Source organism: Myotis daubentonii, chromosome 8 (genome assembly GCF_963259705.1).
Source record: "Myotis daubentonii chromosome 8, mMyoDau2.1, whole genome shotgun sequence".
Lineage (NCBI taxonomy): Eukaryota > Metazoa > Chordata > Mammalia > Chiroptera > Vespertilionidae > Myotis > Myotis daubentonii.
In genome coordinates, this window is record NC_081847.1 from 8,052,372 (window position 1) to 8,066,183 (window position 13,812).

Sequence of the window (13,812 nt, forward strand, 5' to 3'; positions counted from 1 at the left end):
TTATCATTATATACAAAAAGTTTATTTTAGAAATCACATATCTTTAAAAAATAACATAGTTTTAAATTCTTATCCTGACTGGGTATTATTCACCATTTGAATGCCAGGGTGGTGTGGTACAATTAATTATGTGCAGATACCAAGTTCATGAAATACTCATGGCATTTATACCAGTTCAAAACATTAAGGTAATTTTTTAAAGAAAAAAATAACAAAACCCTATGTTAGAAAGCTCATTTTGGAAACACACAAAAGTATCTTGATCTTGTAAACAGAAGTCCTGAAACTACAGATCCCATTGCTGAGACTATTCCAAAAACTGGAAAAAGTAGGTATTAGTATCTTAATGCATGAACAGTTAAAGGATCCAGCGGGACTTACATGCAGAGTATAGAGTGGGCATCCCAGGGCGTGTGCCAGAGCAGAACAATGCGGAAATGCCAACCTCTCCTTTAGTTTCACAGGTTGGAAGAAAAAGAAAAGCCAGAAAAAGAAGTGGGAAGCCATGTTTGATAATTTTTTTGGTAGAACTGGTTATCTTTGTTCCTAGTCAACTGGTTTCTTTTAATCTTACAAAAGCAGCACCCTTTGATATCCTAGTTCAAATACCAGGGAATCAGGACATAAAGTAAGTTTACTCACTATGCAGCACAAAATACAGGTCTTTGTAAACCTGAACAAAAAGCTGTGATTTAACTCATTAAGAATGCTTAAAATCATTTTATAAAGAATTAAAATGATCCTTAAGGATGATGACTAAAGCAGAATTTTTATGCAATCATCATCATATTTTAAAATTCCTGTAACATAAGATAATTACATTACTCTATTTCATACTTTTTACCTAATGTTCCCAGGTTATATTTTTAGGTGCTCCCACCCAGATCATGAGGTATATGTATTTGGGGACAAATATAAACCAAAGATATCTTAGTGAGGGGAGTTTGGGTTCTTTGACCCAGTTAGAGCTCAACACAAAAAAATATTGTCACCTTCTAAAAAAATTTCAAGAAAAAGAAAACTTGTATCAGTCAGTTAATTGCAAATATATTCTGAGAACACAGTTGCCTGTGTGTCCACGATGAGTAGTTAAGGTTCAGGCTGAAAAATAAGATTTAACGTTACATAAGAACAAAGCCAATCAGTGTTGGCCATTCATGAAGACAAGCAACACCTGAGGGCAGTGGGGGGACCACCTGATTCCGATTAGATGGGATATAGTCTCCAAGTCTATGCTTCCCACCAAATGGCGTCATTTGGTGGTAAGTGCATCTACTGAAGATGAGCACTGCAGGTAGGAAAGGTAATGTGGGAGGTCTGATGAAAGATGCTCCTGTAATCTTCAGGAAAACTGGCCGTTGATGTTACTGAAGTGAAAATGTGTAACAGTAAAGTTGCAGATCTGAGCTTTATTGTTAGGATGTCCTTTCAGAGAACTGATTCTCTAAAGTGGTTTAATAGGGCACGAAACTCAATTCTCAAGGTATGCCTACTCATCGGTCAAAATGCATTTGGAAAGGAAAACACAGAGAGGATGTGGAACAGGCACAGAAGATGACAAAAGAGCCCAATGAGAATTCCTCAGGACAGATCCACACGAGATCTGGAAAGCACTTTAATACTCTACCCTTCTTCAAAAGATCAAGTTAAGAGAAATGGCAAGTCCTGTCTTTACAAAACCGATGAAAATCACTGTAATAATCAGTGAGTGCAGAGCAGGGGTCTGCGTTTCCCACTTTTTCCACCATGATTCCACATCAAGGTAAAAAAGGACCCTTCTGTACAAAATCCAAGAAGGATGTAGAGGTGGCAGCCCGACTGCCAAAGATGGTACCACGACTTTCTACTGAGGCTGGTGATGGGACACATGGGAGGGAGGGGCAGGGTCCTCTAGAAAAGAACCCTATTTAAGGCGGAAGGGTTCTAGTCTGTGGTTGACCTCCGGTACCAGAACCTGGCCCTGAAGTCATCGCTGCAGGTCATGAAGCCGGGGTTGGTGGGCGAGTGTACGATGCAGCGCACGATGTTGTTGTGGCCCAGGGACAGCAGGTTTCGGCGCTCAGCTGTGCGTGAGTCCCAGCAGCACAGGCTGATGGTCCTCTCGTCTGGCAGCAGCACGTAGTCCTCTGTATGGTTGAAGACAGCCTGTGTCCGGTGCACCTGCCGCCCGCTCAAGCCAGCACCTGCGCACAGACCGAGAGGTTAAAGGCCAGGTAGCTTTACAAGTTCACACCTTAGACCCTCACTCTGACTGTTCTACTTTGGCTATTAATCCCAGAGATGTAAAAAGAGAATTTTGAAATTGCTAAAAGTATTACACATTTATTGTGCAATTTTGGGAACTCTAAAGTATGAAAAAGAGAATCACTTCTGGGCCCAATCCCTTAGGCAACTGTTAACTGTGATGCACGTAGAGGTATAAAAACCTTTTAAAAAACAATACAAAACTGGTGCCACATCATATACGTCTTTTCTATCATAGTTTAAACCAACTTTCTGTTGGGTACATTTTCCATCATTTTTACTGTCTGCAAATGTTTCTATCCCATCGTTTAGAAACATCATTACTTAGTTCTTTTCCTGCTAGGCATTTAGTCTGTATCCAATGGTAAGCAACGTGGTGATAAACGTTCTTTGTTCAGAACACATTACTTCCTTAGAATTAAATTCCTAGGACTAGAATTACTGGGATGTAGGAACATCTACTCTCCAAAAGAAAGCATTATACTGTTTTATGACCATGAAAAAAATATATTTTGTTTAAACTACTATATAAAGTATAAAATAAAAACTCCCTGATAATTTTACACCCATAGTCAATATTTTGATGATTATCCTTCCCACATATCTGTGTTGTACTCATTTGAAATTACATAAGTCAGAGCATATATCATATGCTGTCTTTATTCCACAGTCAGTAGTGGAGACCATATAAAAAGGGAACATAGGGTAATGAATAACAATAAACTTTGGTGTCTGAGTTGGAGTCACCCCTTGTTAGCGACGTGACCTTGAACAAATTACTTCACCCCATCTTAATTCTCTTCTGTTTCATGGGGATTATTAAAGCAGCACCCCAACACTACTGTGGGGATCAAATGAGGGAGAACCTGTTCAACAACTGTTCCTACACAATTTACTCGGGCTTCTGGTGGACATTCATGCTGCCTCTAACTTTCCACCACCCCAGACAATGCTGGGGGGACATCTTCATTTGTGCCTGTGCATGCTGCCCACAGGTCTTTTTAGGTTGAATTTCTAAGGGTGAGTATAGTGGGTCAAAAGATGCAGGGTGGGGCAAAAGTGGGTTTACAATTTTAAGTACAATGATTATTATTTATTGTTATTTTTCATATGAACCATTGTAAACCTACTTTTGCCTCACCCTGTGTCTACTGTTTTTTTCTATTGGTTATTTATTTAAAATTTTGTTATGTGACACCAATTGTCCTTCAGAAATATTTTACTAATTAATACTCGTAACAATGTATTTATTGAAATGTTTATCAATACTAGATAATACCAACCTTTTAAATTCCTGAAATCTGATGAGCACAAAATAATACTTCCCTTTTCATTTCTTAGTTTTTCAGTGAGGTTGGTCATTTATCTTTTCTGTGTTCACTGACAAATGTATGACATGTGTCTATTATATATGCTATGATTATTTCCCCTCTAATCCAGCATTTTAAGTTTTTTTTTTTCCTTTGTGAACAAGATTCACATTAACCGGCAGTTTATTTGCTTATAACCTAAACATTGTCAGTTTGAGAAGAAATACACTACGATATATAGATCTTGCCATTTAAATTCTAGGTTTCTTTTTTTTTTTTTATCCTTGGTAAAAATTTATCCAAGAAACAGGATACATACATATTTTAAAACATGAACCATCAGAGAGTAAAATAGGAAATTAAGCGTGATTTAAGTTTTGGTGCTCCTTGCTTTTTTCTTTTCTTTTTTTAATTCCTTAAAGACGTAGTAGAATAAAAGGATCACTGGCTCTGAATCTCTTTGAGATAACCAGTGATGAAATAAAAAAACAAACAAAAACCCACACTCTCACACAAGGTCAGGTTACCCACTCCCTGCCCTGCCCGCAAGGTAAAAAATAAACTTGTATTAGATGACAATTGATTTTTTAAAAATCCAAGTAGAGAAAGAAGCAATCATTTTTAACTGAAATCCTTCTGTTTTTGGATTACTGTTCAACTTGCTACTGTTTAGCAAAAAGCAACATTTCCATAGTGTTCATCTCAAATCTTATTGCTTTACAACTGTGGTATACCATCCTTTAAAAATAAAAAGATGAAGCAGTCAATCCAGTGATTAATTTGACATGGCTTTCATTGAAAAAGGAAGGGAGAAGAGGGTGGTAGAAAAGAAAAAACCAATAGACAAAAGGTAAATTAAACATACAAAGATTTTCTTTCTTTTATATATATATATATATATATTTTTATTTATTTATTTATTGCTTAAAGTATTACAAAGGGTATTACATATGTGTCCATTTTATCCCCCCGCCCTAGACAGTCCCCTAGCCTCCCCTATCCCCCAGTGTCTTATGTCCATTGGTTATGCTTATATGCATGCATACAAGTCCTTTGGTTGATCTCCTGCCCCCCAACCCTCCCCGGCCTTCCCGCTGCAGTTTGACAATCTGTTTGAGGCAGCTCTGCCTCTGTATCTATTATTGTTCAAAAGTTTATAATGGTCTCTATTATCCATGAATGAGTGAGATCATGTGGTATTTTTCCTTCATTGACTGGCTTATTTCACTTAGCATAATGCTCTCCAGTTCCATCCATTATGTTGCAAATGGTAAGAGTTCCTTCTTTTTTACAGCAGCATAGTATTCCATTGTGTAGATGTACCACAGTTTTCTAATCCATTCATCTACTGATGGGCACTTAGGCTGTTTCCAAATCTTAGCTATGGTGAATTGTGCTGCTATGAACATAGGGGTGCATATATCCTTTCTGATTGGTGTTTCTGGTTTCTTGGGATATATTCCTAGAAGTGGGATCACAGGGTCAAATGGGAGTTCCATTTTCAGTTTTTTAAGGAAACTCCATACTGTCTTCCATAGTGGCTGCACCAGTCTGCATTCCCACCAGCAGTGCACAAGTGTTCCTTTTTCTCCACATCCTCTCCAGCACTTGTCGTTTGTTGATTTGTTGATGATAGCCAGTCTGACAGGTGTGAGATGGTACCTCATTGTTGTTTTGATTTGCGTCTCTCGGATGATTAGTGACTTTGAGCATGTTTTCATATGTCTCTTGGCTTTCTGAATGTCCTCTTTTGAAAGGTGTCTATTTAGGTCCTTTGCCCATTTTTTGATTGGATTGTTTATCTTCCTTTTGTTAAGTTGTATGAGTTCCCTATAAATTTTGGAGATTAGGCCCTTATCAGATATGACATTGGCAAATATGTTTTCCCACACAGTGGGTTTTCTCGTTGTTTTGTTGATGGTTTCTTTTGCTGTGCAGAAGCTTTTTATTTTGATGTAGTCCCATTTGTTCATTTTTTCTTTAGTTTCAAGTGCCCTAGGAGCTGTATCAGTGAAGAAATTGCTTCGGCATATGTCTGAGATTTTGTTGCCTTTGGATTCTTCTAGAATTTTTATGGTTTCCTGTCGTACATTTAAGTCCTTTATCCATTTTGAGTTTATTTTCGTGTATGGTGTACGTTGGTGGTCTAGTTTCATTTTCTTGCATATATCTGTCCAATTTTCCCAACACCATTTATTGAAGAGACTATCTTGGCTCCACTGTATGTTCTTGCCTCCTTTGTCAAATATTAATTGAGCATATTGGTTCGGGCCGATTTCTGGGCTCTCTATTCTATTCCATTGATCTATATGTCTGTTCTTGTGCCAGTACCAGGCAGTTTTGAGAACAGTGGTTTTGTAATACAGCTTGATATCTGGTATTGAGATCCCACCTACTTTGTTCTTTTTCAGGATTGCTGCAGCTATTTGGGGTCTTTTTGTATTCCAGATGAATTTTTGGAGAGTTTGTTCTAGATCTCTGAAGTATGCTGTTGGTATTTTAATGGGAAGTGCGTTGAATTTATAGATTGCTTTGGGTAGTATGGACATTTTAATGATGTTGATTCTACCAATCCATGAACACGGTCTGTTCTTCCATCTGTTTATGTCTTCCTCTATATCTTTTTTCAACGTCCTGTAGTTTTCTGAGTAGAGGTCTTTTACCTCTTTAGTTAAGTTTATTCCTAGGTAGCTTAATTTTTTTGGTGCGATGGTAAACGGGATTGTTTTTATAATCTCTCTTTCTGAGAGTTCACTATTGGTGTATAGAAATGCCTCAGATTTCTTGTGGTCAATTTTGTATCCTGCTACATTGCCAAATTCATGTATTAAGTCTAGTAGCTTTTTGATGGAGTCTCTAGGGTTTTGTATGTATAATATCATGTTGTCTGCAAATAAGGACAGTTTTACTTCCTCTTTTCCAATTTGGATGCCTTTTATTTCTTCTTCTTGCCGAATTGCAACGGCTAACACTTCCAGTACTATGTTGAATAGGAGTGGTGAGAGGGGGCATCCCTGTCTGGATTACTGTTCAACTTGCTACTGTTTAGCAAAAAGCAACATTTCCATAGTGTTCATCTCAAATCTTATTGCTTTACAACTGTGGTATACCATCCTTTAAAAATAAAAAGATGAAGCAGTCAATCCAGTGATTAATTTGATATGGCTTTCATTGAAAAAGCAAGGGAGAAGAGGGTGGTAGAAAAGAAAAAACCAATAGACAAAAGGTAAATTAAACATACAAAGATTTTCTTTAAAAAAAATTTAAAAAAAAGAGAGAAAGTTATTTTCAACAAAAGGGAAAAAAGCACTAAAAGCCCATGAGTCAAAGCCATAGCCAAAACCATGTTCTATCTTACGTAGTTTTCTTTTTTTGTCCCCCCCGCTTTTTCCTTCCTTTTTTTTTTCCTTTTCTTTTTTTAAATAAAATCTCTCCAAAACCACCATCACTTTTAATCCTCCCCAGATTGGGCTTCATCTTCGGACCCTTCATCCCCAGACTTCTTGGGCGGAGGGCTGGCAGAGGCTTTCTTCTCTGGAGGGCTTTCCGGCTCCTCGTTTCTTTGGGAGAAGGAGTCTTTTCCTTTGATACCTTTGAAGCTGTGGGGCGACCCACTTTCCCTTTGCCTTTCACAGGACTTGGCATCATTGTAGCCTTTAGCCTGGGTTTGGGCATTTTCTTTTCTTCTCTCTCAGGTTTGGACTTCTTAACCATCTTTTTGTTTTTCTTTTTTGAACTGCCATAGTCACTATCATCGCCTTCCATTAGAAAATCTTCGTCGCTGCCGGAATCTTTCTCCTGGAACTGTGGTGCCTCATCCTCTTCTTCTGGTTCTTCTCCACTGCCCACATCTTCCAGGAGCATCTCTCTGTTTAGAAGCTGCTTTAGAGGCTGCCTGACGCTGCTGGTGCACATTTTTACGATCTTCCTTTTCATCCTCACTGTCCTCTGCTGAGTGAGAATCATCCTTCTTAGTCTTCCCATCTTTTTCTTCTGAGTCTTCACTATCTTCCTGTGAATTCTTTCCAGATCGCCTTTTATTTTTAGCTTCTCATGGAGATGATCGAATTTTCTTAGCTGGAGGACATGAATCTCTTCCGTAATCTTCATCAGCATCACCAGAGTCCTGGAACTGAATAATCAACGACCTTCCTATTTCTGACAGGCCGAGACATGTACGCTGTTGAATCAGGACTGAGTTGAGAAGCCAAAGACCAGGGCCCGCCCCCCCCCCCACCCCAACCCCACGCGCTCGGCGCCCCACCCCCCAACTTTGGCCGAGGGGGCCGATACCACAGAACCCCGAGCTGCTGGCTTCTCAAACAACGCCGCTTCTCGGTTCAGAGGCCTGCAATCGGACGATGCCCCCGTACCTCCGTCTCTTCCTTAATTTTGTTTACAGTGTTTTCAATGAACTTTTAACATCAAAACTTCTAATATTTAATTGGTACTTTTCTCTTTTCCTTCATTATTTTAAGACTAGAGGCCCAATGCATGAAATTCATGCAAGAGTAGGCCTTCCTTCCCCCAGCTGCTGGCATGGGCTTCCCTCTGGCACCCGGGACCAGGGCTTCCCTTGCAGCCCTGGCTTTGTCCAGAAGGTCATCTGGAAGGACATCTGGTCTAATTAGCACGTTACTCTTTTATTATTATAGACTAGAGGCCTGGTGCACAAAAATTTGTGCACTTGGGGGGAGGGAGGGTCCCTCAGCCTGGCCTGTGCCCTCTTGCAGTCTGGGACCCCTCAGGAGATAATGACCTGCTGGCTTAGGCCTGCTCCCGGTGGCAGAGGGCAGGCCCAATCCCTAGGTGCAGCCCCTGGTCGGGCTCAGAGCAGGGCCGATTGGGGAGTTGGGGTACCACCCCTGGTCATGCACAGAGCAGGGTGATCGGGAGGTTGTGATGCCACCCTCAGTCATACTCAGGGTAGGGCCGATTGGGGGGTTGGGGCACCGTTCTCTGTCACACTCAAGGCAGGGTCGATGGGGAGGTTGCGGTGCCACCCCGTCACACACAGAGCAGGGCCGATCAGGGGGTTGGGGCACTTCCCCCTGTTACTCACAGAGTAGGGCCCATCAGGGGGGTTGGGGCTCTGTACCCTGTCACGCACAGAGCAGGGCCAATCAGGGGGTTGGGGCGCTGCCACTGTCACACTCAGGGCAGGGCCAATGGGGAGGTTATGGCTCTACCCTGTCACACACAGAGCAGGGCCCGTGGGGGGGAGGGGGGTTGGGGCGCCGCACCCTGTCACCCACGGAGCAGGGCCGATCAGGGGGTTGGGGTGCCGCAGCCTGTCACACACAGAGCCACAGGGCAATCAGGGGGTTGGGGAGCTCCCCCCATCAGGCACAGAGCAGGGCTGATCAGGGGGTTGGGGCGCCTTCCCCTGTCATGAACAGAGCAGGGTGGATAGGGAGGTTGTGGCCCCGCCCCCTGTCACACACAGAGCCGCAGGGCGATCAGGGGGTTTGGGCACTGCCCCGTCACGCTGATCCCAGTGCCGGGAGGCCTTGCGGCTCCGCTGATCCCGGTGCTGGGAGGCATATTACCCTTTTACTATATAGGGTAGAGACCTGGTGCATGGGTGGGTGCCGGCTGGTTTGCCCTGAAGGGTGTCCTGGATCAGGGTGGGGGTCCCCACTGGGGTGCCTGGCCAGTCTGGGTGAGGGGCTAAGGGCTGTTTTCAGGCTGGGGGTGACTGAAGCTCCCAACTGCTCCTTTTTGTCTTTTTCTTTTTTTTTTTAATTCTGGGCCAGCTTTAGCTTTGAGGCTTGGCTCCAGCTCTTAGGCTTCCGCTGCTGAAAGTAGGTTTCTGGCCTTTGCTTACAATGTTGCAATCCTGCTGGCTGAAGCCTGGTGGACTAAAGCAGGTTTCTGGGGCTTTGTTTAGCTTCTATATTTGTTACATAGTTGCTTAGAGTTGCAGCTCAGAGGCCTGCAGCCGCAGGCGGGAAATGTTGGAGTCCTCCATCACTGAAGCAAGCAAGCCTCATGTTAGTTTCAAGCTGCCAGGCTGCCGGCCGCCATCTTGGCTGGCAGTTAATTTGCATATCGCCCTGATTAGCCAATGGGAAGGGTAGAGGCTGTATGCCAATTACCATGTTTCTCTTTTATTAGATAGGATAATTCTAACTAAACACTAAAACTGGAAACATCTAAATTTGCTGACACAAAGTGTCTTAACTTGTGAATTAGGAAAACTGAAATTTGCATATAAATTCAGTACAACCTTATTTAAAATCAACTCCCAACTGCCCACCAAAACCAACCATAAAACATTTCAAATATTCATTAAAAAATACCTAAATATAATAAATTCTTGTCAGCAGTCTGGTGTATCTTCTCAAGAGGGAGGAGGTTTTTCCATTTTTTTAAGATTTTTAAAATTGATTTCAGAGAGGAAGGGAGAGGGAGAGACAGAAACATCAGTAATGATGGAAAATCATGGATCGGCTGCCTCCTGTATGCCCCTTACTGAGGATTGAGCCCCCAACCTGGGCATGTGCCCTGACCGGGAATCGAACCGTTACCTCCTGGTTCATAGGTTGACACTCAACCACTGAGCCACGCCGGCCGGGCAGTTTTCCCATTTTACTTGATCACTTTTATACATCCCTTTTGCAGTACACACAGTCTTTTCATAGCAATAATCCAATATTTTTCAAACAAGCTTCATACAAAAGTGCTCAATGAAGTCACCAAGAACTACAACAAAAAATGACTTTTCCCAACACTTGCTATACCAGAAGCCAGAAAGACAGCAGGAAGCAAACTCAGGTTTTAAGGCACTAAAACTGCAGTAGGCTATGCTGCTCCCTAGTGGTCAAGATCTCACCAACTCTTCAATTTTCTCTGCAACACTATCTTAACACCGTAGCAGAGCCCCTTTCAAAACAGTTTTGGGAGCTTTTAGGTTAGAGTCATGCAATTTCAGCACATGACACAAGCATATCACAGAGGAGGAAACTAGCTGAAGTTTACTGGAGGTTTTCTATCACACAACAGCCTTTGCTTCTACAGGAACAGAAGAATGAGACACAATATTTTAACAACACTCACTATAAATAGCTAGACTTGAACAGACTACTGTGAAAGGATAAATTTAAATCTCATCACAGAGCTCACAGCCACAACTGTTACTAATTAGAGGCCTACATGAATTAATGAGAAGCAGAAGAACAATTTTTTCTGTCTGAAGCACCCACTTTCTATCTAGGTTCAATTCAGAACACTTGTGGTCTCCCTTGGGGGCTACCTCTGCTCGCTCAGGAATGGGCCAAGATCTTCCCTCTCAGCCTTCCTTGTCCTAATGTGTACACTTATGGGGCCTTTTCTCTGGAATGCAGAGAAGAGGGCAGGCAGTCAGCCTGCAAACAGACCACCAGTTCTCAAATGCTACCTGCATGGAATCAGATTTAGTTAAGCTGTTATGGACTGAGAAAAGCAAAGGTAAGAAACTAGGGCTCTATTTCCAGCTCTGCCTCTTACTAACTGTAGGGTTAGCTAAACGATTTGGCCCTACCTAGTTTAAGCCTTGGTTTCCCGTACCTCAAATGAGATCTCGGAACTGTAAAATGATACATAAGTTTTCAGTAATATCAATTTCTCACATACCTGTGAATCTGACCAGCGTTCGTCCTGTTGATATTTCCCAAAGTTTAGCTATAGAGTCTTTTCCACTTGAAAGAATGTATTTAGAATTTTTGGAAAAGATGGCAGAACAAACTTCAGCACCGTCGTGTGCCTTCTCGAAAGTTGTGATGCACCGATTCGAGACGCCATCCCACAACTTGATGCAGCCGTCCTTGCTACCAGTTACGTACATGTTGGCACTAGGGTTGTAATTAACAGAACATATGGCATCGGTGTGTTGATCTTGAGGATTGCAAGAGACAAAACATTGAAATGTGTTGATATCATAGAGCCGAAGAGTAGGATGCTGAGTCCCCACAAGTATAAAGTCTCCGGAAGGGTGAAAAGAGATGGAGCGTAACATTTCGGCTTCCTGTTAGGACAGAGACATGAACGTTAAATGACCAACTGTGGGACAATTATTTCCAGAGGATATGTGGACAATATTTGGATGATGCAAAGAATCCATTAAACAATGGATCAGGTATGAGAAAGAACAAAGTACTTTAAGGTACCAAATGTGACTTCCAGCAAATACCTGACAGTATTAACTGAGTAACTTTTTATTACCATAAGTGACTTTAATGAACTGTTTGTTTTCAAACGGATCTGCAACCTTTAGAGTGAAATGGACTCTGAATCCTTATTGCATGAACTGGACTCATAGCAGTGCCAACCCGCCAGAGGATGTGGGTGCATGACAACATGTGAACGATGTGCCACCTGTGGCATACATCCTTGTTGCTGTAGTCTCATTTCATGTATGATCACTGAGACTACTTCTAAAAATAGCCATACAACAGCTCACTGTATTTAAGAAAAAACATAAAGCTCTTCCCAAACATTCCTAACCTGAATGTACTTGAAGGCTCTTTTTGCCGAGGGTTTGGAATAATCAAATAACTTAAGGGTGTAATCTCTTGAACCAGAGGCAAGGATCTGTTCCGTTGGGTGGAAAGCAAGACATGTGACTTCGTCCACGTGGTCATAAAGAGTCCGGATCACGGGGTGGTTTTCCATATTCTGTTGTGCAGTCTCATTCATCATAACCTAGACCAGTAAGATAAGGAGATACGCAAAGTGTGAAATCTTTCTAACTCACAGTGCGCTCTGCTACTATGCTCAGTAAAGCTGGTTTAAACCACTCTCCCCTTCTCCCATGAAGGAACAAAGGCAAACAGTAACAGTGTTACAGGATTTTACCTCTATTGGCATGGCACTTTTGGCCAACATTCTTTCTGTGTCGAGGATCTTTATGGAGGCGTCAGCAGACCCAGTAGCTATTAGCTGCCCATCTCTACTATAGGTAGCTACTCGGCATGGTCCTTTATGGGATGTGACATAGCAGGTTTCATACTCTGAAGCCTCTGGGGACATGGTCTGGACATCTGCATCAAACTCCAGGTCAATGCCTGTACCTGGGGCAACTGTATCTGAACGACCAATTGCATACTGAACTGCAGTATCATCGTTTTCCATTCCTGAAAGGAATAAAAATTAAGGCATGAAAAGTATTATTTTAAAGGCCAAGACAGGCCCTGGCTGAGTAGCTCAGTTTGTTAGTGTTGCCCAATATGCCAAGGTTGCGGGTTCAATCCCCCATCAGGGCACATACAAGCATCAACCAATGAATGCATAAATAAGTGAAACAACAAATCAATGGTTCTCTCTCCCTAAAAAATAAGGCCAAGACAAAGTTTGGGATCTGAACTGGGAAAAATGTTTGCCATATTAACTTACTACTTCTTGGAGGTGCATGACATTTAATACTTTACGAAACTAGGCACACTGACCAGGGTGCATGCAGTGACCACACTGTAAGGGAACACAGGTTGTAGAAGGCCAGGCTTCAGTAGTTGCCTCTGCTGATTTTTGCTCCAAAATGTTCTATGTAACTACAACTACAGAAACAAAAAGCAGTTCTGTAGTTAAATTGTTCATTTTTCCTGCTCCAGCTTGTATCGTTAGTGCTGAGATCTGTTAATATAAACTCTGAAGCTCATTAAGTCAGATATATTAACGCTAGTGAAACATTTGAAAGAACGTTATTTAAGTAAACTGAAGTTTATCAAGAATGTGTTTTAAATTTAAAAAACTCAACACATCATATAAACAATGTTTATTAGCATAGGAAAAATTAAAAATGCAGATGAACAAAAAAGGATCCTATTTCACCCAGAGATGATTACTGTTAACATGGCCGTATAAATTCTTCTGGACCCTTCTCCATACATAAATTTGTTTCACTTCTTAAAACAAAAATTCTCACAACTAGCACTGCCAGGTCAGAGGGTATAAACAGGTTTGATAATTCTATATTTCACTGAGTGTTTTCTGTGACCCAGGCAAGCACCAGCACATACTATTGAACAAGAAAAGGTCCTGATCTTTGAGGAGCTTGCCATTTTTGTTGTTGGGAGAGGTATAGGTTGTGTGGGAAACAACCCAAAACACTAAAGAAAATTTCAGACAGTACTTGTGCTAGGAAGGAAATGGGACTCTGTGTTAGATAAAGAGCATGTGTGTGTGTGTGTGGAGGGGCGGGGGGATGGGGATAATACTGAGGTTGTTTTAGAAAAGGTGAGAAGGACTCTGGGATGACAATGTGAGCTGAGACTTGAAGAGT

General features: G+C 41.7%; 1 protein-coding gene and 1 pseudogene across 5 annotated transcripts in view; both read right to left on the reverse strand.

Moving 5' to 3' along the window:
- Nucleotides 1-13,812, reverse strand: part of CSTF1 (cleavage stimulation factor subunit 1) — a 15,978-nt gene continuing 2,166 nt past the window's right edge. For 4 of the 5 annotated variants that reach the window (XM_059705251.1, XM_059705252.1, XM_059705250.1 and 1 more), the window contains exons 3-6: nucleotides 12,390-12,667; nucleotides 12,039-12,236; nucleotides 11,169-11,559; nucleotides 1-2,183 (exon numbers count right to left, since the gene is read on the reverse strand). In XM_059705251.1, the coding sequence (XP_059561234.1) occupies nucleotides 1,924-2,183; nucleotides 11,169-11,559; nucleotides 12,039-12,236; nucleotides 12,390-12,667 (1,127 nt within the window). In that variant the 3' untranslated portion in view covers nucleotides 1-1,923. The remainder of the gene's footprint in view (nucleotides 2,184-11,168; nucleotides 11,560-12,038; nucleotides 12,237-12,389; nucleotides 12,668-13,812) is intronic. The other variant, XM_059705254.1, reaches the window with a different exon arrangement.
- Nucleotides 6,576-7,744, reverse strand: LOC132239222 (nuclear ubiquitous casein and cyclin-dependent kinase substrate 1-like; annotated as a pseudogene).